Here is a 27,219-nt window from a genome sequence, read left to right as displayed (position 1 = left end):
TGATTGACAGCGTTCAATTACTAAGGCTGGGGCTTAGCATTAGCCAGTAAAAAGGCTATCACTAACCCCTATTATTACGTGGTTCCCACTGCCAGCAGGGATACCGGGAAGAGTCGAGTACGATTCAGTACCTGGCCATCTGAAACGACGGTTAGGCCACAGGCTGGTATTATCAGACTGGGAAGGGCCAAAAAAGTGTCCCTGGGGATGCTAGGCTGCAGCTGCTTTATTGTATCTGGCTGGTTATGAAAAATTGGGGAAACCCCTCATCATTTTTTTTAAATAAATTGAAAAAAAAATTATGTGAGATCGCCTCCATTTTTCATAGCCAGCCAGATACAATAAAGCAGCAGCAGCAGCCTAGCATTACCAGGGTGGGAAGGGCCATGGTTTTTGTCCCTTCCTAGCCTGATGGGTGGCCGCAGGCTGGTACTAAGTACCCTTCAATTCAGATGGTCGGGTGCTGGATCGTACCCAGCTCTTCCCGGTACTCCTGGTGGCGGTGGGTACCGGGGTAATAATAGGGGTTAGTGATGGCCTTATTACTGGCTAACACTAAGCCCCTTCTTAGTAATGGACGCTCTCAATCAGACAGCAGCCATTACTAAGGCTGTAATGAAGTATTAAAAAACAGAGACATAAAGAAATTTATTTTATTGTGCACGCGCACAATCCACTTTAACCATTTTATTTTAAAAAAAAGAAAAAAAGCTTAAATCAGCGAAGTAGTCCAACGAATCTACGACGTAGTCCAAATGGTCCAGCAGAACCTGCAAAACAAAAATTAGCAGTATGAAAAAATAAAATAAAGTTGGCTGCCCCCACAGACATATGAATAAATAGCTACCTTCGGGAACATATTAAAATAATTAGAAAAATTAGGACCATAAAATAAAACATATCAAATAAAAAATTATAACACCTTTCTTTTAAAGAGAACCTTTCACCTCCCCATACATGTGCAGCTGAGTGCAGCATGTAATGGTCAGGGCTGCACAAACTCTGGGGCACTTTACATTTTTTTCCTAGCCTCCTTCGTTATTTAGATATCGGTGCTGTAATATTTGGCGCCCGATATTTAAATAACCCCCTGAACTGTCAATGGGGAGGTAATTGGCAAGGGGGCGTGTAACATCACTGCTCCGCCACCACTAAGGAACAGAAGAAGAGTGTGAATTCTTCTTCTTCTGTTTCATGGCATCGGAGCTGTGTGCGCACGCACGCTCTCACTCTTTAGCTCTCGGCAGACAAGGACGACAAGACTGATCTCTCACCTGAGATTACAGACTTGTACTTGCCTGCCGAGAGCTGAAGAGTGAGAGCGTGTGCACGTGCACATGCTCTCCTCTCCAGCTCTTGCTGTTGACATTGTCCGTAGCTGATTGGACAGTGTCACAGCAATGTTACACGCCCCCTTGCCAATTACCGCCCCATTGGCAGTTCATGGGGTTATTTAAAGATTGGCGCCAAACATTACGGCACCGATATCTAAGTAAGGAAAGAGGGTAGGAAAAAAAAAATGTAAAGTGCCCCAGAGTTTGTGCAGCCCTCCCCATTACACGCTGCACTCAAATGCAAATCTGTGGGCAGGTGAAAGATTCTCTTTAAAGTGTAACAACTTTTAAAAAAACTTTTGACATGTCAGAAGTTTTGATCAGTGGGGTCCGAACACTGAGACCCCCCACTAGTCGCTAAAACGAAGCAGCAGAAGTGCTCGGGTGAGCGGTGTGCCGCTTCAATTCTGTTTGGCTTTCCTTGGAGCAGTGTACGGGCTCCATAGAAAGTCTAGGAGTCCGTACACCGCTCACTCGGCTTAGAAGCAGTTTAGATGTTGTCTGGACTACACATCAGATATTGTGTTTGTCAGTAATTTGTAATGATGTGCTCTCTTGACTTAAAGGGGTGTTCCCATCTAGGAAATGTATGACATATCCACAGGATACTGTAAAGGATCTGCCAGGCACAACTTCTGTGTATACGCCCATAGGTAATCAGTCTGCACCTGAGTCTATGTCTCTGAGACTGACTCAATCTTCCACCACTCAGGATGGCAGGCTTAGGAGTGGGAGAGCCTATCACAGCCTGGCCAGACGGAGCTAGCTCCCGCCCTCTGTCTATTTATACCTGTCTTTCCTGTTCCTCCTTTGCTTGTGATTCTTTTCGTGTGGTTTCCTGGCCCTGCTGCAGCTTCTAACTATTTGACCCTGCTTCATACTGACCCTGGCTTACTGACTACTCTCCTGCTCTGCGTTTTGTACCTCGTACACTCCTGGTTTGACTCGGCTCGTTCACCACTCTTGTTGCTCACGGTGTTGCCGTGGGCAACTGCCCCATTTCCCTTAGCTTTGTGTACCCTTGTCTGTTTGTCTGTCGTGCACTTACTGAGCGTAGGGACCGTCGCCCAGTTGTACCCCGTCGCCTAGGGCGGGTCGTTGCAAGTAGGCAGGGACTGAGTGGCGGGTAGATTAGGGCTCACTTGTCTGTTTCCCTACCCCCATCATTACAGATACGTCATAAATGTCAGATAGATGCGGGTCCCACCTCTGGGACCTGCACCTATCTCTAGAACAGGGTCCCCTAAATTCCGTTCTACCGCTCTGTGTTCCTACTGACGTTTGTGATTCCCGACCATGTAAGATGAAACCGGCGTAACTCGCTAAGCTACGCTGTTTCCGAAAGTTGAATAGTAGTGAATGGCAGTAACAGAAACAGTGTAGCTCGCATGCTACACTGTTTCCGTAACTGCCATTCACTATGGGAGTTACGGAAACAGCGTAGCTCAGCGAGCTACGCTGTTTTAATCTTACATGGTCGGAAATCACATGCGTCAGTGGGAACACAGCAGTAGAACGGGTTTTAGGGGGTCCTGTTCTATAGAAGGGTGCGGGCCCCAGAGGCGGGTCCCACATCTGATTTTTATGACATATCCTGTGGATATTGAGCCAAAAATAGGACATTTTTGAAGCAGCACAAGTCCCGAGTTCCTGGTGCGGTGCACGCTGTCAAGCCAGGCAAACGTTCTCTGGCATAATGTAATTTCCAACAAAACAGTAGGACAACAGAACACGTCTCCAAATCTTCAAAAAGGTTTTATTGTCAAAACATCTTGCGACAAACAGGCAACGTTTCAACCCGCAGTGAGTGAAGGCTTGAGAAAGACCCTTCACTCACTACGGGTCGAAACGTTGCCTGTTTGTCGCAAGATGTTTTGACAATAAAACCTTTTTGAAGATTTGGAGACGTGTGCTGTTGTCCTACTGCTTTGTTGGAAATATCCTGTGGATATGTCATAAATGTCCCTGATGGGAAAACCCCTCTAAAGGCCCTTTTACATGGGCCAATTATCAAGATAACGAGTGTTCACAGAACACTCGTTCCCGATCATTGCCATGTGTAAACAGGGTAACAATCGCTTGTCCCCATACATTACTGATAATAGCTCCTTGTGAAGGGAGGAAACGAGTGCCGATCAACGAGCGGTCCCGTTGATCGGCACTCGTTGTTATGGCCAAAGTGGGCCTGTGTAAATTGGTGGCAAAATGTTTCTGCAACTGTCTAATTCATTTGAACGGAGTTTGCCATTCAGATGTATGTAACAGATTTTATTTTGCAGAAATCTCTGCAACAAATCTACCCCTTGTGAACTATGTTTAAAGGGGTTATGTGGGGACCAAAAAGTATTAGCAGTGTACTCATTGCAGTATGTGAGCACACTCGCTAATATACATTCCGGTCCCCCGTCACGCTGATTCATAGATTTTTTTTATAGCACTGCCGGGGGACTGGAAGTCTAGTTGCACAGGCTTCTTTGATGACAATACAACTCTTCGTCATGTGACGGACCCTGCTGTACTACTGCTCCTGCTTGTACAATAGAGTACAGTGGAATCGTCACAGGACGAACAGTCATATCATCATAACCCCTTTTAAATTAAACTTAAACTGAAATTTCTTTGAGGCTTAGCAGAAGTTGTAATCAGTGGGTGCCCATGAGCTCAAGCTGTTTGGTTACTAGAATGAAACGGATGTGTCAATGCTTCTCCCATGGAAATGAACGAGACTGTAATGCAAGCACTTTTATTCTAGTCTTCTTATTTTATTCATTAATTGGTTGAGTATCTGTTCTTTAAATCGAACGATAAATCTAAGATTAAAATGTATCTGTAAGTTTGGTGATTAAATCAACCTTCAGTACAGATGGACGACCTATTAGTCGTCCATCTTTCTGCCGATTTTTATATAATGTGTATGGTGAGTTTAAAGGGTTATTTATGGCATATCCATGGTCTGTCCATGGTCATGTAATGGACACCCAGGTGCTGGGATCGTTACAAGACACAGCTCTGATACACATACTGTAACTGTAACGATCCCAACACCTGTGTGTCTATCACATGACCAGGACAGTGGTTTATCCACTGGAAGTACACAAGGAAGGTTCCCATTGAATGCCTGCAAGCAGAGAACTAGAAAACTGTGAGAAAATTATACAGAATGTATATTGGAAAATTGTATATCTTTTTATAATACAAAAAATAACAATAATTTTCTGAAACTGGAATACTAGGTAGTTGATCATGTGGGCCTCTGCAGCTTGTTAATGGTAGCCATAAGTAAATAAAGCTCCTTTCAACAAAATAAACACATTGGGTAAATGTATTAATACTAGCGATTCAATCAGCAGTCTTAATATAAAGTTGAAGTAAAAAGGCTTCAATTTATTAAGAGGCGCAATCCTTTTAATATATTAGGCACATCTCTGGCAGTTTGTGCGCCAGAAAGTGAAATCTACGCCAGCCATGGCGTTAATTATGATACATTTGCTGGGCTGCGGGTGACCCTGCCCCTTCCATTAAGCCCCGTCCACCTTTTTACTGCAAATTGCTAATTTGGTGCTGTTTGTGACTTTTCTATGGCAGGAAATGTATAAATTCCCCTCGATAGAGTATCTATGTGAAGCAGCATACAAATATAAAAGAACTATCCCCCAGTTAGTAGATGGTGTTCTACCTTATACATAAGTGAATGTAACTGTTATCTAAGTATATACGGTACATATTTATATAGGAATCCTTAAGCAGTATTTTAAAACGCAGTAATGTTCCGACACGGCAGGCATTGGGAATAACTATTGCATGAACTGTTACAACATTTGCATTTTCGTTATACGTTTTTTTACTTTAAAAATAAAAAAATCCACATGTGTAATTTAGGCTACATGTGGTAAATTGGATCATCCGTAGACAGTGGACACACATGATCTGTATCCTTTTGATCACTCATCAGCTGTAGTTCGAGACACAAACTTCAGAACAATTGGTTTCTTTGGCTGAATGAAGCCTTTATTGCTGAACTCCACTGGGATCTAAAAAACCAGAACAACATAAAATGAGATAGCAGCGTAATACAACTTCGATATGATACATTTATTTTATTTGTCATTCTCTCCCTTCACTGAAAATTATATGAATATAGATGGCCTCACAAACACTTACCAAAATTAGGCAATAAATATCTGAATAAATTATGTAAGTCATCTATTTATAATCTTTATCTAAGGAGTCCACACTCACCAGTGTCTGTATGAGAAATTTGCATGTGAGTACATAGCATTATACCAAGATCAACATGGACTGCAGCGTTTATAGGCAATCAATATGTCCAATTATTCTCAATGGGACTACATGTAAAATTATACAGAAACCGTTAGCAAGATTCTGTAGGGGGCACATTTAAAAAACAACAACATATATAAACATCCTGTATTTAAATTGAGAGAAGGTCGGTGGCAAAATAGCAAGAGTATGGATAGAGACCTGAAAGGGGATTGTATTGGTATGCACAAAGATGCATTTGAGGAACTTCAGTGTATTTAATACTAAAGGCTATGTAAACCTTTGAATACTTTGTTTTAGAAAAAAAAATGTAAAAAAATTATTAGTTCTTAGTGTAACTTTGTAATTAGTTTTTCTTAAAAATTATTTTTACTTTTTCAGATACAGCTTACATAGAAGCTGTATCTTGAACTGAAATCCGGATCCATTCATAACTTAGATGTGATTGATAACAACTGTTCCAAGATATTTTGGCTCGATGGAATATTGTATTTCCAAAGTAATAGAAATGAAATAATAAGCACGAGAGACAACTGGATCCTGCGTTTTAGAGACTTGCAGGACCCGCTGTCAGCGAAGCCGTCAGTCTCGCTGACCTGATGGATTCAGGATTCAGAGCAAGATACAGCTGCTCTGTATACAGAATACAAAGTAGCTGTAGCTGAAAAAGTCAAAATGATTTTTTAATAAAAACCATTTATAAAGTTACGCCTTATGCACACGACCTTGTGCGCCGGCCGAGTTCCGTCAGTGATCCGAGGAAAGATCGAACATGTCCTATCTTTCCTCGAATCGGAGACTCGGATAATTTTTTCACAGACCTGATTCACCCGCTAAAGTGAGGGGATCTGTGAAGACTATTGGGTGCCACTTGGATGCCGACAAAAACGTTCGTGTGCATGATGCATTACACTAAAATACCATAATAAATTATATATTTTTTTTTTACTAAAACAAAGTCTTCAAACGCTTACATAGCCTTTAAAGATGAGGCAATAAGTATAACCCTTTGTTTTATTCTAGCTTTTCTACCACCTGAGGCAAAAAGTGAAATGCCTTACCCGTTAAAAATTCTAAAACCAAATAGCTGTATTCGCATTTTAATTTTTTTTTTGCCACCATTGTCAAAAATCATGGCAGCATGAAACGTGATTTGACCCAAACGTGTGAATACACCTAAATATAATTTGATCAATAAAACCTATAAATAAAGTCAGCATACAACTCATACTAAATACAGCAATATCTAAGTCCTGATTAAGACAAACATGTCAGTTTTGCATCTGAAAAAATGGACTGTATTTCATACATTTCAGTTCCGTGTGGTATCCGTGTGCTTTCCGTGTGGCATTAGTGTTCCTGTTTTTTTTTCTAATTGCATTAGCAAATGGTGTGTGAAAAACACGGACAGAACACAGATGTCGTCCGTGTGCTGTCCGCAGGGCCCCCATAAGGGCAATACTAGTGGTACTCCCATCAGGGGCCCGGCCACATGGCTGAAGAAAAGGGGCCCGTCGGGCTGTCGTCTTTCCCCTCGGACTGTTGTCCCCCCTCCCCCTCGCAACGCTCACGCCCCCCCCTGAAGACCCATTGTAACTTCACGAACTTGATGAATAAGAAACCAACTTCAGCATTGTAGCGGAATAACAGAAGCAGAAGCTCCGTGTGGAGATCCTGCCCCCAGCCAGCTCCTTCTCTACACAGCCGACTGGACCTGCAGGCATGTTAACCCCTTAACGACCGCCAATACGACTTTTCACAGCGGCCGTTAAGGGTACTTATACCAGAGTTCCGCCTTTTCACGGCGCTCTGACATAAGCCCGGCACGGGAGTCCTGTGCCAGCTAAAGCGGGTATCGGGCTGTCTAAAGACAGCCGGACACCTGCACCAACGGGTGGGATCGATTTCAACATCGATCTCCTCCTTTTAACCCCTTAGATGCGGCACTCAATAGCGAGCACCACGCCACATCCAAGTCGTTTTGGAGGGAGGGTACTCCCTTTTTCACCACATCGGCACCCTGCAATTGCAATCGCAGGGTGCCAATGGCTTCTATGGCAGTCGGGGGCCTAACAAAGGCCCCAGGTCTGCCTGTGGTGGATGCCTGCTAAGCCATGCCTGAGGAATGATCTAGCAGGTGCCTATCAGTTTTACACGGACATGAAATAATACGCGGCAATACAGAAGTATTGCAGGGTATTATAAAAGCGATCATTAGATCGCATAGTTAAGTCTCCCAGTGGTACTAAAAATAAAGTTAACAAAAAGTTTAATAAAGTTAATAAATAAAAAACAATGAAACACCCACTTTTTTCCTTATAAAATACTTTAATATGAAAAAAAAACAAAACAATACACATATTTGGTATCGCCGTGTCACCTATAAAGCGATTAAGTTATTTAACCCGCACGGTAAACGCCGTAAAAACTTTAATAAAAAACAATGCTAGAATTTGTGTTTTCTGTTCATCCTGCCTTTTTGATAAAAAAAAGTGATCAAAAAGTTGCATGTTCTCCAAAATGGTACCAATAAAAACTAGAAGTCGTCCCGCAAAAAACAAGCCCTCATACAGCTGCATCGGTGTAAAAATAAAACTATTATGGCTCTTAAAACATGGTGACACAAAAGCAAATAATTTTGAAAAAAAAGTGTTTTCACTGTTTAAAAGTAGTAAAAACATACAAAATCTACATAAATTTGGTATCGCCACAATAGTAATGACCCACTGAATAAAGATATTATGTTATTTGTACCACACAGTAAATGGCGTAAATCTAAGACGCAAAAAAGAGTGGCGAAATGTATGGCTTTTTCCATTACCCCCTTAAAAAAAGTTAATAAATTATATGTACCCCAAAATGGTGCTATTAAATAATACAACTTGTAACTGATGACGGCCCTGGCTGTCCGTGTTTTTCACACACCCATTGACTTCAATGGGCAAAGTGGTCTGCAAAAATGGACCAAAATAGGACGAGCAGTGACTTGCACACACGTGAAAAATCACGCATTTGTTAATAGCCTGATTGATTTGCATGGGTCTGTGTGCTGTCAGTTATTTCAATGGACAGCACACGGACGTAATTTACGTTTCTCTGGATAAGGCCTAAGACTGTATTAAACATCCACACATGAAAAATTAAGCAGTGTACATCAGTTTATTACTCTCTCCGCACAGGAACCAAAACCACTGGGAGCTTCATTACTCGTCACTTGTAGCCAATGTGTGATTGTACTAATAACAAAGCCACCCAACGACCCTGGCTCTTCACTTATACACATACAGTCACTATTTAAACATGTGCGCGCGCACACACAGCATGCACGAACATTTACTACACACATTTACAATCACTAGCTACATACAAGTGTAGCTGGGCACACACACAAAAAAGCCTTTTACCTGAGTGGAGGTGAAGAGCACCTTAGTTTGAAGCATAGAAAGAAGAGCTGGGTTGTTTGGAGGCTGGATTACAGCAAGCAATGCAAAAGCCATTGGTGAGTCCACATATAGTGGCTCCAAAAGGGGTGTGAAGTGTAAGGAAATACATTATGTTCTTTTGCACATTTCTGCGGTAGTTTTCTGAAAAATCAAAGTAAAAAATGTTGTTCTGCCACTATTTTCAGAAAATAGTGGCAAAACCACGGAAATTTTTACAGAGATTTTCAGAAAATCACAGCAGAAACACGCTAAAGAACACAATCTATTTCCTTACACAACGCTGAGTGCCTTCATTAATGGGCAGTAGTACATCCACTCACGGTCCTGGCAGAGTAGTGCAGCTTTGTCAGGGAACGAGTCAACGGAGAAGCAGTTAGACAAATGAGCAGACAGTGGGTTAAACAAACTGCCAGGACTCAATTTTACCGCACCCTCCAGGCCACCGCCTAAGGCGAGATCCTCAACTTGCCTCATGAAATTTGTAGTTCTGGAATTGTGCTATGTTTATATCACCTCACATGGGTGTAAACAAGATCTTGGGTGACATACATGAGCAGCTGACTCAATAGCAAATGCAGCTTTACAGCTAGAAGTTGAATTAACTTATTTTACAAACAAATTTCTCTCCCATCCCATTTTCTAATATACAATGCATACAACCAAGGGCAGACAAAGATAATCGAGGGCCTCCGCGCAAAAACAGCATGCGGGCCCTTCTCTGCCACCACACCTCTTAATTTCCCCTGCAGCAATAGGTAGCATCCCTGGTGGTCTAGGGCAATAAAGGAGTTAATTTCTTTTTTTGGGAAATCCATTAAAACATGCTGCAGTGAGAGGTCCACTGTTTCAGATGCTCATGCATTTCACATACACCTGTTTTTATTTATAGTATACATCGCAAGTACATGTATATGTAATTAAAATTAAAAAGGGACCAATCAGAGCACTCTGCATTAAAGAGGCTCTGTCACCACATTATAAGTGGCCTATCTTTTACATAATGTGATCGGCGCTGTAATGTAGATTACAGCAGTGTTTTTTATTTAGAAAAACGATCATTTTTGACGGAGTGATGACCTATTTTAGCTTTATGCTAATGAGTTTCTTAATAGACAACTGGGCGTGTTCTACTTTTTGACCAAGTGGGTGTTGTGCAGAGAAGTGTATGACACTGACCAATCAGTGACCAATCAGCGTCATACACTTCTCTCCATTCATTTACACAGCACATAAGGGAAAAGATGGATCAAATCTTTTGTCATTGTTAATAATAATATCCCTGGTTGGAAGGTGCAGGGAAGGTGTTAATCATCGCAGATGTGGTGGTCGAAGGTCAGTAAAGGGGTTAACTACCCGTAATAAAGGATGCAGAAAACCTTCCTATATCATCAGCTATCTGTGATTGGTTGACTGGGATGATGCAGTGTTTGTGTAATATATGAGAGGCTCGGAGAAAGTGTTAGTAGGGGTTGGAGGCAATAGAAGAATGATTCTTGTTTTAACCCCTTACAGTCCAAGCCATTTTTTAACAAAAATTTACACTCCCTGCCTGAGCCATAACTCTTTTATTTTTCCGTTAATGGAGTGGTGTGAAGGCTTGTTTATTGAGGAAGGAATTGTTTCTATTGCCATGTGGGGTGGAATTTGAAAAAACTGTGATTTCTCCATTTTCTTTTGGGTTTTGTTTTCACGTCTTTCACCCCGCAGTAAAAACGACAAATTTTTTTCATATTCTGAAAGCCATAACTTTTTTATTTTTTCATTGATTGAGCGGTGTTAGGGCTCTTTTTTTTTGCGGCACGAGTTTTGGTTTTTATTGGTACCATTTTTTAGTACAGCGATTCTGGCGTTTTATATATATATATTTGTGGTTTGACGGCGTTCACTGTTTATTTGTAAAAAAATTAACTTCAGAGGAAAAAGTTTTTTTAGGTTTTGAAGAAAAAAAAATTTCACTACTAAAAACTTTAACTTTTCTTTTTTTACACAATCTATTAGTCCCCCTAGGGGACCTGAACCAGCGTTCGTTGGATCGCTGGTACAATACACTGCAATACTAGCAGGGCTTAGCAGAGGCAGAGTGAAGGCAGTCCTGGGGGCCTTAATTAGGCCCCTGGGTTGCCATGACAACCATCGGCACTCCACAATGGCGTTGTGGAGGCACCGTTGAGCAGTCAGAGAGGTGGCGGCCCACTCTAACACCTCAGATGATGTGGTCGCGATTGACCGCAGCATTTGAGAGGTTAAACGGCTAGGAACAACGTGATCGCTGTTCCTGGCCGTTAGTACCGGGTGTCAGCTGTAATATACAGCTGACACTCGCAGTGTATGGAGTGCGCTCAGCGCGGTCCATACTTCTTCCCCTGCACCTTGACGTACACTTATGTCAAGGTGCGTTAATAAAATCGCCTGTGACCTCAGTGGGCTCTTCTTCTCTTTTGGCTACTGTGCAGCTGAACAGGCTACACAGGTTATATGTCCGCCCAGGCATACAACCCCCTTCTTAAAAAATCTATTCATATATATTACACATAACATGCACATATCATCAGATAATTCACCTCCAAAATAAAAAGACCACCACCCATTTAGGCCCTGTTCACACAGTCTATTTCCATTGATTTCAATGGGAGGCGGAGGCGTTGTTTTCCCGCGAGCGAAAAAAAAAAAACCTTGCGGGAAAAAGAGGCGACATTCTCTTCCTTTGGGTGTTTCCGTCTCTGAGATAAAGCTTTTGTCGCAGCGTTTTCTGCCTGCGGCACTCAATGACCGCGGCAGAAAAACGGCCCAAAAAATCCACCGCAAAAAAAGGAAGCAAAGATAGTGAAGGCAGGTCAAAATGCCTGAAGGAATTTTTAGGCAGATTTTTCTACCCGCATAAAAACTCAGCGTGAACAGGTCCTTAGACTAATAGTGAAATAAAGCATGCAAAATTCTAAATAACACCCACAAATGTTTGCCTTTTCTTCTTCTTTAGCCTTTTATTAGAGGTTGCTGAGAGTAAACTACTGATGTTCCCTTAATAGTGTGTGCCAGTCTCAGATGCCTAATCAGAGTGCCAGCCACAGATGGCCCAGAGTGCCAGCCACAGATGCCGCCTCAGAATGTCTGCCTCATAGGTGCCCCCATTCAGTACCACAGCTACCCCTCCAGTCATCTAGTCACAGTTGTCCCCCAGAGCCCAGCCAAAACTTACATACTGCATTGGTGTGGGCATCTCTGCATCTGACAGCCCTTGCATCCATAACCTCAATTACACTACAGTGACCAGGAAGCAGGCCGAGACCAATTTGGTTGTGGCTCCTTCCATGGATTTATTATATTTCAGCAGATCGATATGCCAGAATTTATAACAGTCGGTTAAAACAGTACCAGGACTGAATCTTAGTGCACGTACTGTAGTTTCAGCAGATATATGGACACTGGGCAACCCAGAGCTCAAATCTGAATACAGACATTTATCAATATGTATAGAGTAAATGATTCTTGTGTGTTACTACAGCTCGGTGAATGCAGCCTAATGCAGGTTGTAGTTTATTTTGCAGGTAGAACCATCTATGCAGAAAGTAAAAACTATTATAGAAAAACAATGAAAAACAAGACAGGTACAGACAGGAAGTGATCTTACATAGTTACATAGTTAGTACGGCTGAAAAAAGACACATGTCCATCAAGTTCAACCAAGGGAAGGGAAAAGGGAAGGAAAAATTTCTACACATAGGAGCTAATATTTTTTTGTTCTAGGAAATTATCTAACCCTTTTTTAAAGCCATCTACTGTCCCTGCTGTGACCAGCTCCTGCGGTAGGCTATTCCATAGATTCACAGTTCTCACGGTAAAGAAGCCTTGTCGCCTCTGCAGCTTGAACCTTGCTAATGAATGTAACAAAACATAACAGAAATGCTGTATTTGAGACAAGATCTTACGTAAAACCAAGTATGACTTGATGCATTGACCCTCAACAACTGATATATAACCTATAAAGTATGGGGTACAATTAACACAAAAAGTATGGCAGAAAAAAATCACAAACTTTATTAACATATGTCACAACAATTAAAAGATGAGTCATACAGAGCATGAATAAAAACGTTCAAAAATCGCAAGGGATAGGAGTACAAAGAAATGGGGACAGAGTCTAGTAAGATGAACTAAAGCAACCAGACTAGTTAGTTATATAATCAGTGCAATAATGCAAGTAGTAACATGTGTAATACAACAATGTGCATAGATACTAATATATACTGATGAATACACTGAAAGTCTGTTGCCGAACACCAACCTCCCATAGGACTGCTTTAAAAGCAGAGACATGCAGGTAAGTAATACTCCAAGTAAATGTTTATGAAAGCAAGCAGCATGGGAGGAATGAATACAATGACATACCCATAATCGTGATAGTATCCCTGCAATGGCCACCCGAGGACGAAGGCATCCCGCCGAAACGCGCGTCGGGTCTGACGGTCTCTCATTGCAGCGATACGATCACTCATATCCCTTGCGATTTTTGAACGTTTTTATTCATGCTCTGTATGACTCATCTTTTAATTGTTGTGAAATATGTTAATAAAGTTTGTGATTTTTTCTGCCATACTTTTTGTGTTAATTGTACCCCATACTTTATAGGTTATAGAAAAACAATGAACACAAAATGGAAATAAAGCACATGTTGACTGTGTATGGAGTAGTTAGCTCACCAATGTGTCTTTACATGGTCGGCAGGTGAAGTGCTGGAGGATGGCTGTGATGGCTACTTTCATACTCAACATAGCAAATCTCATCGCTATGCAGTTCCTAGGTCCATCTCCAAAGGGCAGAAAGGTGTACGGTGTATGGTTTACTCTATTTTCTTTACTGAATCTGGAGAAAAACAATGTAAATATATAAGTAATGCCAGAGCTTAGTCTGATAGGCCGTCGGAGGGGGCTGACCCCCTTTTCCTACAGGCTTAGATGCCGTGGTCGCTATTTCACACAGGGCCAGGTAGGGCTGAACAGTATTTTTCCTTCAATAAATGAAGGAAAACGTATACACCTGAGCAGATACATATATATATATATATATATATATATATATATATATATATATATATATATATATATATGGATAACAAGTTAAATGTATACACATGAGAAGACACATAAAGGTGAGTAAGGCTGGGTTCACACTACCTATTTTCAGACGTAAACGAGGCGTATTATGCCTCGTTTTACGTCTGAAAATAGGGCTCCAGTACGTCGGCAAACATCTGCCCATTCATTTAAATGGGTTTGCCGACGTACTGTGCCGACGACCAGTAATTTACGCATCGTCGTTTGACAGCTGTCAAACGACGACGCGTAAATTGACTGCCTCGGCAAAGAAGTGCAGGACACTTCTTTGCAATGTAATTTGAGCCATTCTTTATTGAAGTCAATGAAGAGCAGCTCAAGATTACGGGCGTCGAAGACGCCTCGCATAATGCGAGGAGGAGCTTTTACGTCTGAAACGACGCAGCTGTTTTCTCCTGAAAACAGTCTGTCTTTTCAGACGTAAAAGACAGTTCTCGTGTGCACATACCCTTACGCTTTATAAGTCACAGTTGGAAAGTAATTTTATGATGGACTCCATTATGCTTTAAAATTTCCAAGACTATATGGTGTTTTATCGAAATGTTGGCAAAGTTACCTCTCTGGATGGAATTCTTCAGGTTCAGGCCAGAATTCAGGGTCATGGTGCAAAACATATGCTGGAATCATGCAGACCGTCCCTTTTGGTATGGTGACACCATTAACCTCAACAGTCTGCTTTGAAACCCTTTCTAGTCTTCCCGCTGGAGGATACATACGAAGAGTCTCCTGAATCACCATATCTAGGTATTCCATCTGGATCAATATGTCATATGTAGGGCTGGCCTGATGATTGATAAAATGAATAATATTGGCATTATTCCAGGAGACAGATTACTAAATACAGCTAAAAATTGAAGACTATTTGCATTCTTGTATTTTTGTTTGTATTGTATGCAGCATTTTAATAATAATTTTTATCTATATTGATCTGAATAGCTATGAAGATCTACCAAGCACTTGATGTCTTTATTTTAGAAACTATTAATAAATCTGCCACCAATAAAAGTAAAAATCGCCAACTCCAGTCCGCGATAATCATAATACAATACACTTTACAACGTTTGAACATTGTAGCTATTCCCATTACTGTTGATTTGTATTATGTTACATTTTTCAAAAACTCTAAAGTGTCACCTACGTTCAAGATGTCTGCATGGGCTGGCATGAGCAACTTTCTGCTCTGCTGGCAGCTTGTTGGCCCATCCGGAACTGTGGCGTTACAATTTCCACTGCTTCTGCTGGGCAGCTCCAGCCACAGAATAGGGCCCCGGTGTGGCACGTGACATCACTCCATCTGGGCCTTTAGGGCGAACTGCTTCACTGTTGCAGTTCTCAGTCATCAGCCCTGGTGGTGCCTTTCCTGTTATTTTTTTCTGTTCTCCCTGTGTTTTTCTGTATTTGACCTGGTTACTGCCTTGACTCCACTTGATCTGACTTTTCTGCTTACAGACCTCTGGCCCGACTCTGACTTTGCCTCCTGATTCTGATTACTATACCTGACTTTACCTGCCTGTTATTGGCCTGGATCTGTTTAATCACAAAACATTTAATTGCAGCCCAACCATCCATTGAGGACTTTCCTGCGGACCGCTACCTGGGAATCTTACAGGCAAAGTCCATACCTCCTTAAGGGTTAAGAACGGGGTTATGGACTCCACAGCCCAGGTTAACCTGGGCCAACTCAATAACAGTTATTCCTTGTTCCAGCTGACAAACATTTTTTGCTCTGTGCTAAACTCATTCTCTATCAAGTCTGCATGGTGCCAATTAAGTCTGTTCCTGCTACACTGTGCTACTCTGCTTCACCATGCCCGAGACGTTATCCAACTATGTTTGTTGGGGACCAGGTACCCTCTTGGGCTTATAGTCTAACACAAAGCATTGTACACTGTCACGTTCTTACCTTATCAGGAAGATATGAGTCAACCTCCTCCTGCAGTTTCTTCTGAACATCAGGGTGGGTGGCCAAATTATGAAACAAATAAGTTAATGTCAAAGTTGTGGTCTCAAATCCACCCACTATAAAAACAATGGACTGAGCCATTATCTCTGTATCAGTCAGAGCTGTAAAACAAAGGGAAAAAAAAGGAAAAAGCACAGTAAGTTTAGGATGCATTTGACTTTTTCCAGAATGTCCTTTATTGAAATCAGACAAAAAAATTATATTTATTATGGCCAGTAGGATACAGAAACTACCAGAGTGTTTATCATATAAATGGTAAAACAACGTGATCTCACAATCTTTAAACGTGGGATGATTGTGGATGTGAGTACAACTAGTGTGAGTAATGTGTTTAGGGGGGTGACGCCTCACCTGCAGGAAATTTGATGGTATGGAAGAATGGCAGGCAGACACGCAGTTCAAATGCAGCAATTTAAGTCAAACTTTTTCTCAGTTTTAAATATACAATGCCCACCAAAAGTTCCGGAACACCCTCATAACGTTTGAACCGTTCGAGGTAGAGGGTTGAAATTTGGTGGGATTTAATGGGGTCATAAAATCTACCAGTTAACGCCCAAAAAAACACCCTTACCCCCTTGGGGGCGGTGGGGTTGGCAGAGGCAGCAAAATCTTAAATGGCACGGGGTTCGAGTGGGGGCTCATTTGAAAGCTCTTTTCAATAAAAAAAAGGATGTTGCAAACAATTTTGAGATAGGATTTTCTTTCGCTGAGATAGTTAACGTTAAAGTGTTAGCATTACCCAAAATGTACCGCGCAGGTAAAATCCTAAATGTGTGTAGGCGCGTGTGCGTGTGAGCTTGGGAATGTCACATCAAGGTGACTATAAATTACGTATTATTACACTCGACCTAGGCGATACAAAAGGGACCTTTTCTACGATTGTAACATGATTTCATGTGTACCCATTTCGGTAGTTGCTTGTTGTGCTCCACTCGTTGCAGATGTATGAGGATTATCATGTACAGTGAGCAGAACATTTAAAGCTTTTTCATCATTACTAGCATGTTTGGGTCTACCGGAGCTTGGTGCGTCTTTAATTGAACCGGTTGTTTTGAAATGATGAACAGTTCCTTTAACAGTTGACAATGAAATTGGATCACGGATAGGATAAGTGGCATTGAATAAAGCCGCTACTTCTCGATAGGATCTTATTTTTCCTTCGTCATGCCCTGTCATCATCAATGAAGTGATCCTTTCCGTTTCGGTCAAACGCATTTTGTGATATGACAATAGAAATGCACAAAAATGAAAATTACTCTCCGAATCAGCGCTCTCTGAAATTCACAAGCGACTACCGAAACGTCTACACATGAAATCATGTTACAATCATAGACAAGGTTCATTTTGTATCGCCGAGGCCGATTGTAATACGTAATTTAAAGTCACCTTGATGTGACATTAAATGTGACATCCCACTCGACCCCCCGTGCCGTTTAAAATTTTGCCATGCCTCTTGCCACACCCAACCCCCACCCTTTCCGACCCCAGTTCAGACCACACAGTAAAATTCCCCCATAGTGCCTTCCCTTAGCATGATGCCCCCATAGTGCTTCCCCTTAGTATGATGCCCCATAGTGCCTCCCCACAATTGAATGCCGTATAGTGCCCCAACACAGTATCCTGCCCCATAGTGCCCCCCCACACAGTATAATGCCCCCATAGTGGCCCCCACAAAGTATAATGCTCCCATTGTTGCCCCCACACAGTATCATGCCCCAATAGTGCCCCTTACACAGTATAATTCCCCAATGCCACTTACACACAGCATCATGCCCTGAGTTCACCCAGAAAAATGTCCCATAGTGCCCCTCACACACAGTGTAATGCCTCCAGAGTGCCTCTCCACACAGTATAATGCCCCCATACTGCCCCTCTAAACACACACACACACACACACACACACACACACACACACACACACACACACACACAGTATGCCTCCATATTGCCCCACAGTGTAATGCCTCCCCAGACAGTATAATGCCCCACAGTGCCTCCCCACACAGTATAATGCCTCCATTGTACCTCACTACAGTATAATGCCCCACATAGTGCCTTCCCACAGTATAATGTGAATGAGATACCTGTGCAAGTATGGTATGGTCTGTGCTCTGTGTGGCTCAGCACAGAAAGGCTAGATAATATCACTGCATCATCACGCCTATCTGCGACAAGCAGTTCACGGCTGGCGTTACATAGTGAATGGTGGAGCAGGGAACTGATAACTCCCTGCTCTAGCACTGTATCTGTATCCTGAGGACGCAGATACCTAGACATCCTGCTGGCACTGTCCCGCTGGTTCAGGGATGGGTTCTCTCACACTGCACAGTACCTCATTGGGTCTCTGATACTCTGTAACTTCCGGTGGCCCTCTGCAGCCAATCAGTCATAGCTTACTCCTCGCAACTACCACTTAGGATAGCGGTATTGAGCCTCTGTCAGTCTGTCTTTAAGGTCACGAGATACTCCTTACACTGACAAAGTCTTCTGTGCTGCGTCACCACTTGCGACCTGGTCACTGGCCAGTACCTACTTCCCTCACCACCGTCATACGTCCAATAGCATTTGCAGCCACAGGCACTTACTTTGGTAATCTTTGGTTGGACCCGCCTCCTAAATGTGTGGGCACGGTGTACCTACGCCTCTGCATTCCACAAACTGCAGAGGTAAATTTCAAGGGACCTGCCACCTTAGTAATGGCACTCGGGGAAGCGTCTCCCTGCCCACAAGGAAGCACCACCACAGCCTGCCAGCAACAGCATCTTCAGAATATTACACTTGCTTGAGGACCTGCACATCCTGGTCATGTGACCACAGGTCCTATTTACATATCACACAACAGCACAATATCACATACTATTGTAGTTTGGCCACCGGGTGGCAGCAACACACTAAAATTAGGTAGAACTGCTGGTAAGACCAACATTTACAGACACATGCTTGGACTTGAACCTGCTAAGAAATCAAATAAAATTACAGTCACATTCACATTCGGTGCCCTGGCCACACAATACATTAGCATAAGTAAAACCTTAACATAACACAAAACTGAACACAATACCTGTGTTGGTAAACGGTTATTGAATGCTGGAGCCCATCATAATAAACTGGCTACTGTATATACGCATCATTTCCAAATTCTAATGTCTTGAATTATTATTAGTTTCGCAAAAATATTCCCCCAATGTAGATATTAAACATATTTTCAAAACAATGGCAATCCATATACCTTTTTGCTCCTTGTTTAAGCCACTGGCATCTTCTACTCTAGAATCCAACATAAGTTGCAGGAAATCGACACGACCCTGTTAGTTAAAATGAAGAATGAGGATGATCTTATTTTAGGATTACTTTATGATCAGTAGTATTCATTATTCTATTTAGACATGTCATTCCCCATGGCTCCGGCAGCATGATTTCCTTGGAAAAATCTACAGTAAGTTTTTAGATATAATAGATGTACACCACCTAAAGATTTTTCTTGACATTGAAGCAAAAACCACGGCACAGTTCACACTTTCTGGATTCTGCGCCTAAATCCTGACATAATCTACTCACATTCCACTGGCAGTGCATGTTAATGGAGTATTTTATTTCCCATCTACACGCTCAGGAAAAGAAATACTTACCTGAAATAATGTACACGAAGTGGATTTTTAAATTTGCAGTGTGTTCATTACTGCTGCGAATTCCGTGCTGAAAAGCCATGGATTAGCTTCACTGAATTATAATAAGGGGTAATTCATGTGCGTAGTGTCAACTGTGGACTTCTGATGAAAATTTTCAGCAAAATTCACGCCAGATTTGATTATGGCTAATCCATGACCTGTGAAAAAACACCCAATATGTTGCTTTGGTTATCCCCTTTCTATTTAAGGTGTAGGGCACGCTTTTCTCAGGGGACGCGTCTTTTGCCCTTGATAATAGAAGGGGTATGATTAGATAATGAATAGAATAGATAATGAATAAATAGAAAAAATATTGCTCAACTAACACAGAGCGGTAGAACGGGGATAATGTGGCCCCGTTCTTGAGATATGTGCGGGTCTCAGAGGCGGGACCCACATCTATCTGACATTTATGACATATCTTGTGGATATGTAATAAATATCCCCGATGGGAAAACCCATTTAATCTCTTTCCTATTAATGCATTTTAAAATAATTTTCTATTCTTTTTAGAAGCATTTTTATTTTTTTAGTTTTTTTTAGTTTGTGTATCTGAATAAAGATGAATCATTAAATATAGCATGTGCTGACATCTAATGGGCAAACAGGCTACACTGCAGGCATTTTTGAATATTATCATCTCATCATCAATAGTGGAGAGAGGAATAGTAACAAAATTACAAGTTTGTTGTATTCCCCCAGGTTAGCTACACGTGGAAAATTGTAAATGCCCGACACTTAGCAGAGAGAGTAGACAAAGTTATCTTGGGAGAGATCGAAGAATAGCTGGCCATCTCAAATTCGAGACAAGGTCTAGAAACCAGGAATCTCCAGTTGGGTCTGGGACACTTGGAGGTATGCAAGTGTTACAATACCAGGTAATTTGGCAAACAATACCGCTTATACTGCCGCTTCCAGAACTTTACAGTTTACATTAAATCATACATAAACATATGCAGCCTATAAAATACCAAAATAAGCCAACGGTTAGTAATTTTATACATTAAAATGATGGTCTATTCCTCAGTCGGCGTATGATTATTTTACAACTCTCCTTGACAAAGCTAGAGGTCTATCTCTCTTCTACGCTACTCTACTTCAACCTCAAACCTCTCAAAAACCTAAACATTTCCTTACTTGGGAAGCAGACTTGGACATCTCCATCTCACTGCGAGAATGATGACATGCCATTTGTGGGACCAAAAATATCTCACCGCTCTACACATTGGGAAATTGCTCTCTAGATTCTGCTAAGGTGGTACAGATATATCCAGGTATGACCCATCGTACTCCCCATTATGTGGGCATAATTGTGGGGATCGGGGTGACTATTTACATTATGATGGAAATGTCCATTGGTATTTAATTTTTGGAAAGTAGCTTTCACTCTGATATCCACTGTCTCCCTTCATCGGATTTCCCCCTCCCCGGCATTGGCTTTGTGCTTTATTGGATTTAAGGACTTACCTCATCGTATTCGACATGTCCTTGGTCATATAATGCTAGCTACTAGAATTAGAATAGCTAGAAGATGGAAATCTCCAACCCCCTTATCCTTGGAAGGACTCATTAACCAAGTCCAATCAGACTATTATATACAACACATGCTGGCCTCAAAAGGCACTCAAGGCTCCAAGTTTATATCTCTGCGATCTAGCTGGACAGTTTTTATACCTAGTCGCTCCTCTTCCTCCTCCCAGCCCAGTCCTCACAACTCGGAAATTTAGTTGTTATCATTTGTATAGCCATTCTGATTTCTGTACCATACAGACTTTTTGTTTTGTAGTAGGTCAGTGCTCTAATGTCTTTAAGATATTACTACATTGTATATCTATTCCTGATCCCCTGGCAGCCACGGGTACAAGTCTTGCCTATCGGAGGCAGATCACCATGTTTGGGCCTCTTTTTCCCTTTCCCCTTTTGTTGTATGTAATACCTACATCGTAATTATACCATGGATGGCCTGTTGCTATCCTTGTCATATCAATGTTTGTTTTATGAAACTGAAAATGTAATAAAAATGTAATTTGAAATAAAAAAATAATTGACTACTTACCGAGTGGTCTCCTTTCTGTCGCCTCTTTTTAAAACTAGTCACAGCATTCATATAGAAATTCAGGAAGTCTTTTGGAAAAAAGCTTACATTTAGTCTCTCAAGAATAGGACAGAGAAATGGGAAAATCACTGAAAGTGAAAAAAAAAAAATATTTCAATGAAATAAAACAGCAAAGAGTAAAGTTCAGGCGTTTCTCTATGTGCACTCTAATGCATTTTGCAGCTAAAGTATCTGGTGAACTACACACAATAAAAATATTTTTTACAATAATTTAAACAATGAAAGGCAGAAAGTATTAAGTTAAAGTATTTCCGAGAGGGCGATTCAATATAAATTTTTTAAGTGGATTTGCAAACCTAGGAGCAAACATCCACGGACAATTCAGATAAAAGTGAAATTGTGACACTTTAATGTACGATATATGCATGCAGAATGTATTTTTTGTGCAGACTATGAACCAAAGCTCTTTGGCCTGCTTATTTTTTTGTTAAATACAAGACTTGCTACATGTCCCAGTTACATCATTACATCATACCCATAAAGGAGCGTGCACAGAAATCATAGGGTCCCATAGCAAAACTCAGAATGTGGGCCATTATTATAGTTAATGTCCATCATAATTTCATAATGTACCCACAGATGTAGCCGAGTTTCTTGACTGTCAAAAAGTCAAGTTAAGGTTTCTTGACACAGTGTATTTAATGCATTAAAAGTCAAGATAAAGATGGCTACATCTGTATATATACAGGGTTCAGAGCATTGTTTTCCATACTGTGAGGGTTTAGCATCAGGAGAGGTTGGTACAGCGGTTTCTTTGTAGCCAGAGACAGGGACACCGTGCATTAAAAGTCATAACAGGGCTTTGCCTGTGTTTTTATTCTTGTCAAAGAAACAGCCTCTTGTACAACAAGGCAAAATACAAAATAAATCCTGCTCGTCTGAGCACTAACTAAACAAGATATTATCTAACTATACCAAGTGCCTTCCTACCGGGCACTGGACACAAAGTAACACAGGTCTTTACTCACATAGCATACAGGCTACTCCAGCCTTAGTAGTCTCCAGTCTGAGTCAGGGGTGAGACTCCCCCACGCTGTGTCTGCATCTTTTTATACACAGGCTACAGGTGCAGCTAATTGAGCAGCAGCCTTGTCCTACAAACAGAGATGGACTAGGGATTGGGGAACCCGCCCTGGAGCCTAGGATACATATGACAGGATTCTAGGGGAAATATACCTTCCCTCAATGACTTTACCTGTCACTGTCTCACAATACATAAAGGCTATGTACACCTTTGCAACCAATTTTTATTATTATTATTATTATTGTCACAAAGCATCTAGAATGAAAAATGATGCAGCAGGTTTTTTTTGTCATTTCCTACGGTTTTGTTTCTGCAGCTCCTTTGCAGACCTTACATAGTTACATAGTTTGTACGGTTGAAAAAAGACACATGTCCATCAAGTTCAACCAAGGGATGGGAAAGGGGAAGTGGGATGGGAAAGGGGAAGTAAAAAATTTCTACACATAGGAGCTAATATTTTTTTGTTCTAGGAAATTATCTAAGCCTTTTTGAAAGCCATCTACTGTCCCTGCTGTGACCAGCTCCTGCGGTAGGCTATTCCAAAGATTCACAGTTCTCACAGTAAAGAAGGCTTGTCGCCTCTGCAGGTTGAACCTTTCTGTTTCCAGACGGAGGGAGTGCCCCCTTGTTTTTTGAGGGGGTTTTACATGGAACAGGATTTCACCATTTTTTTTGTATGTGCCATTCATATATTTATATAAGTTAATCATGTCCCCCCTTAGTCGTCTTTTCTCAAGGCTAAATAGGTTTAGTTCTTTTAATCTTTCCTCATAACGTAGATTCTCCATGCCCCTTATTAGCTTCGTTGCTCTTCTTTGTCTTTTTTCCAACTCCAGGGAATCCTTTCTATGAACTGGAGCCCAGAACTGGACTGCATATTCTAGATGAGGCCTCACTAATGCTTTGTAAAGTGGTAATATTACATCCCTGTCCCGCAAGTCCATGCCTCTTTTGATACACGACAATATTTTGCTGGCCTTTGAAGCAGCTGATTGACACTGCATGCTGTTATTTAGTTTATAATCTACAAGTACACCCAGATCCTTCTCAACAAGTGACTCCCCCAGTGTAGCTCCCCCTAGGACATATGATGCATGCAGGTTGTTCTTACCCAGGTGCATAACTTTACATTTATCTACATTAAACTTCATTTGCCAAGTGGACGCCCAAACACTTAGATTGTTTAAATCTGCCTGCAATTCACAAACATCTTCCATAGTCTGAACTATATTGCATAGCTTGGTGTCATCTGCAAAAATAGAAATCGTGCTATTAATCCCATCCTCTATATCATTAATAAATAAGTTGAATAATAGTGGTCCCAGCACTGAACCCTGGGGTACACCACTTATAACTGGGGACCATTCAGAGTAGGAATCATTGACCACAACTCTCTGGATACGGTCCTTGAGCCAATTCTTAATCCAATTACAAACTATACTTTCTAAACCTATATTCCTTAATTTACCCATTAGACGTCTATGGGGGACAGTGTCAAATGCCTTTGCAAAGTCCAAAAACACTATATCCACAGCGCCCCCTCTGTCTAGGCTTCTGCTTACCTCTTCATAAAAACAAATCAGGTTGGTTTGACAGTTTCTGTTCTTTGTAAAACCGTGCTGGCTGTCACTTATAATACTATTTATTGTCACATAATTCTGTATATAGTCCCTCAATAGCCCCTCAAACATTTTCCCCACAATTGATGTTAAGCTTACTATAATTACCCGGCGAAGACCTAGAGCCCTTTGTGAAAATAGGCACCACATTTGCCCTGCGCCAGTCCCTTGGCACTATACCAGTCATGAGAGACTCTCTAAATATTATGAAGAGGGGGACAGAAATAACTGAATTAAGCTCCTTAAGAACTCTAGGGTGTAACCCATCTGGTCCCGGGGCCTTGTGTACATTTATTTTATTTTATTTAGCTTGCACCATATCTACATTCATCCAATTCAGTATATCAACTGATATATTAACAGCACTGGCAGCGGCTACATCAGCTGCTCCTTCTTCTGTTGTATATACAGAGCGGAAGAACCCATTTAGTAACTCTGCCTTCTCTTAATCCCCTGTGACCAACTCCCCATTACCACTATCTAAGGGTCCTACGTGTTCAGACCTTGGCTTTTTTGCATTTATATGCTTGAAGAATTTTTTAGGATTTGTTTTACTATCCTTGGCCACCTGCCTTTCATTTTGTATTTTTGCTGATTTTATTATCTTTTTACAGATTTTATTAAGCTCTTTATATTTTACAAAGGCTACAGCTGTACCCTCAGATTTGTATTTTTTAAATGCCCTTTTTTTTGTCATGTATTGCCCTTTTTACAGAAGGTGTAAGCCATGTGGGGTTTAATTTGAGTCGTTTATACTTGTTACCTATAGGAATACATTTTGCACTATAATTACCCAAAGTAGATTTGAAAATCTCCCATTTATCATTTGTCCCATTATTTAACATTAGTTCTTCCCAGTCTATATCCTGAATTGCAGCCCTCATCCTGGGGAAATTGGCCTTCTTAAAATTAAGTGTTTTTGCCCTCCCAGCCTGTGTTTGTTTTTTACAGTACAGGTAAAATGTAACTATATTGTGATCACGGTTACCGAGGTTTTCACAAACATTGACGTTCCCAACAAGATCTGCATTATTAGAAATGACCAGATCCAACAGAGCTTCACCTCTAGTCGGGTCTTCTACAAACTGGCCCATAAAATTTTCCTGCAACAGGTTGAGGAAATGTATCCCCTTTGCAGTTGAAGCCGAACCATGACACCAATTAATATCCCGGTAATTAAAATCTCCCATTATCACAACAGTACCCGCCTGTGCAGCCCGCTCAATCTGTTTATATATTTGACCTTCTATCTCTTCAGTTATATTGGGGGGTCTATAGATTACACCAAAAGTAATTTTTTCAGTGTTTACCTCCCTTTGTAATTCCACCCACAAGATTTCAACCTCCTCACAATCTTCACCCTCTAATGTCTCATTCACACTCACCTTCATATCGCTTCTCACATACAGACATACACCACCACCTTTCCTATTTGCCCTGTCTTTCCAAAACAGTGTAAAACCCTGCAGATTTACAGCCCAATCATGTGAAGAGTCCAGCCATGTCTCAGCAACACCAACTATATCTATATCTTCTTCAATTATCAAGGCCTCCAGCTCCCCCATTTTGCTTGCTAGACTTCTGGCATTTGTGAACATACACTTTAACTTGCCTTTAAATGTTTCACATCCAGTATCAGAAATGTGATTATTTGACATTTGGGCCTTTTTATTTTCACTGCTGTTTTGTAACGAAAGGATCTCCTTATCTTGTTGCCTAGTCCTCTCCCCCCGTCTGTTTTTCCCCCCACCAATATAGTCTGACCCCTCTCTAACCTAACTACCCCTTTATTTTCTACATTGGCCTCCCTCCTCAGCCCTAGTTTAAACACTCCGCCACCCCAGCTAGAATTCTCTCCCCCAGCACAGCGGACCCCCTTCCATTTAGGTGCAAATCATCTGCAGAATACAATTTCTACCCCAATGAAAAGTCAGCCCAGTGCTCTAGGAACCCAAAGCCTTCTCCTCTACACCAAGACTTAAAGAGGCTCTGTCACCAGATTTTGCAACCCCTATCTGCTATTGCAGATCGGCGCTGCAATGTAGATTACAGTAACGTTTTTATTTTTAAAAAACGAGCATTTTTGGCCAAGTTATGACCATTTTTGTATTTATGCAAATGAGGCTTGCAAAAGTCCACGTGGGCGTGTTTAAAGTAAAAGTCCAACTGGGCGTGTATTATGTGCGTACATCGGGGCGTTTTTAGTACTTTTACTAGCTGGGCGTTCTGACGAGAAGTATCATCCACTTCTCTTCAGAACGCCCAGCTTCTGGCAGTGCAGACACACAGCGTGTTCTCGAGAGATCACGCTGTGACGTCGCTCACAGGTCCTGCATCGTGTCGGACGAGCGAGGACACATCGACACCAGAGGCTACAGTTGATTCTGCAGCAGCATCAGCGTTTGCAGGTAAGTCGATGTAGCTACTTACCTGCAAACGCTGATGCTGCTGCAGAATCAACTGTAGCCTCTGGTGCCGACACGATGCAGGACCTGGGGCAGGACCTGTGAGTGACGTCACAGCGTGATCTCTCGAGAACACGCTGTGTGTCTGCACTGCCAGAAGCTGGGCGTTCTGAAGAGAAGTGGATGATACTTCTCGTCAGAATGCCCAGCTAGTAAAAGTAGTAAAAACGCCCCGATGTACGCACATAATACACG

General features: G+C 41.6%; 1 protein-coding gene across 1 annotated transcript in view; it reads right to left on the bottom strand.

The window, feature by feature from the left end:
* Positions 1–4,499: 4,499 nt before the first annotated feature.
* The window catches only part of LOC142759668 (cytochrome P450 3A9-like), a 59,324-nt gene continuing 36,604 nt past the window's right edge, over positions 4,500–27,219 (bottom strand). The window contains exons 8-13 of the mRNA XM_075862091.1: positions 21,857–21,984; positions 19,362–19,437; positions 16,073–16,233; positions 14,726–14,952; positions 13,756–13,918; positions 4,500–5,365 (exon numbers count right to left, since the gene is read on the bottom strand). Coding sequence (XP_075718206.1) covers positions 5,276–5,365; positions 13,756–13,918; positions 14,726–14,952; positions 16,073–16,233; positions 19,362–19,437; positions 21,857–21,984 — 845 coding nt within the window. The 3' untranslated portion in view covers positions 4,500–5,275. The remainder of the gene's footprint in view (positions 5,366–13,755; positions 13,919–14,725; positions 14,953–16,072; positions 16,234–19,361; positions 19,438–21,856; positions 21,985–27,219) is intronic.

Source organism: Rhinoderma darwinii, chromosome 4 (genome assembly GCF_050947455.1).
Source record: "Rhinoderma darwinii isolate aRhiDar2 chromosome 4, aRhiDar2.hap1, whole genome shotgun sequence".
Classification (NCBI taxonomy): Eukaryota; Metazoa; Chordata; class Amphibia; order Anura; family Rhinodermatidae; genus Rhinoderma; species Rhinoderma darwinii.
This window is presented reverse-complemented; position numbering and strand designations above follow the sequence as displayed.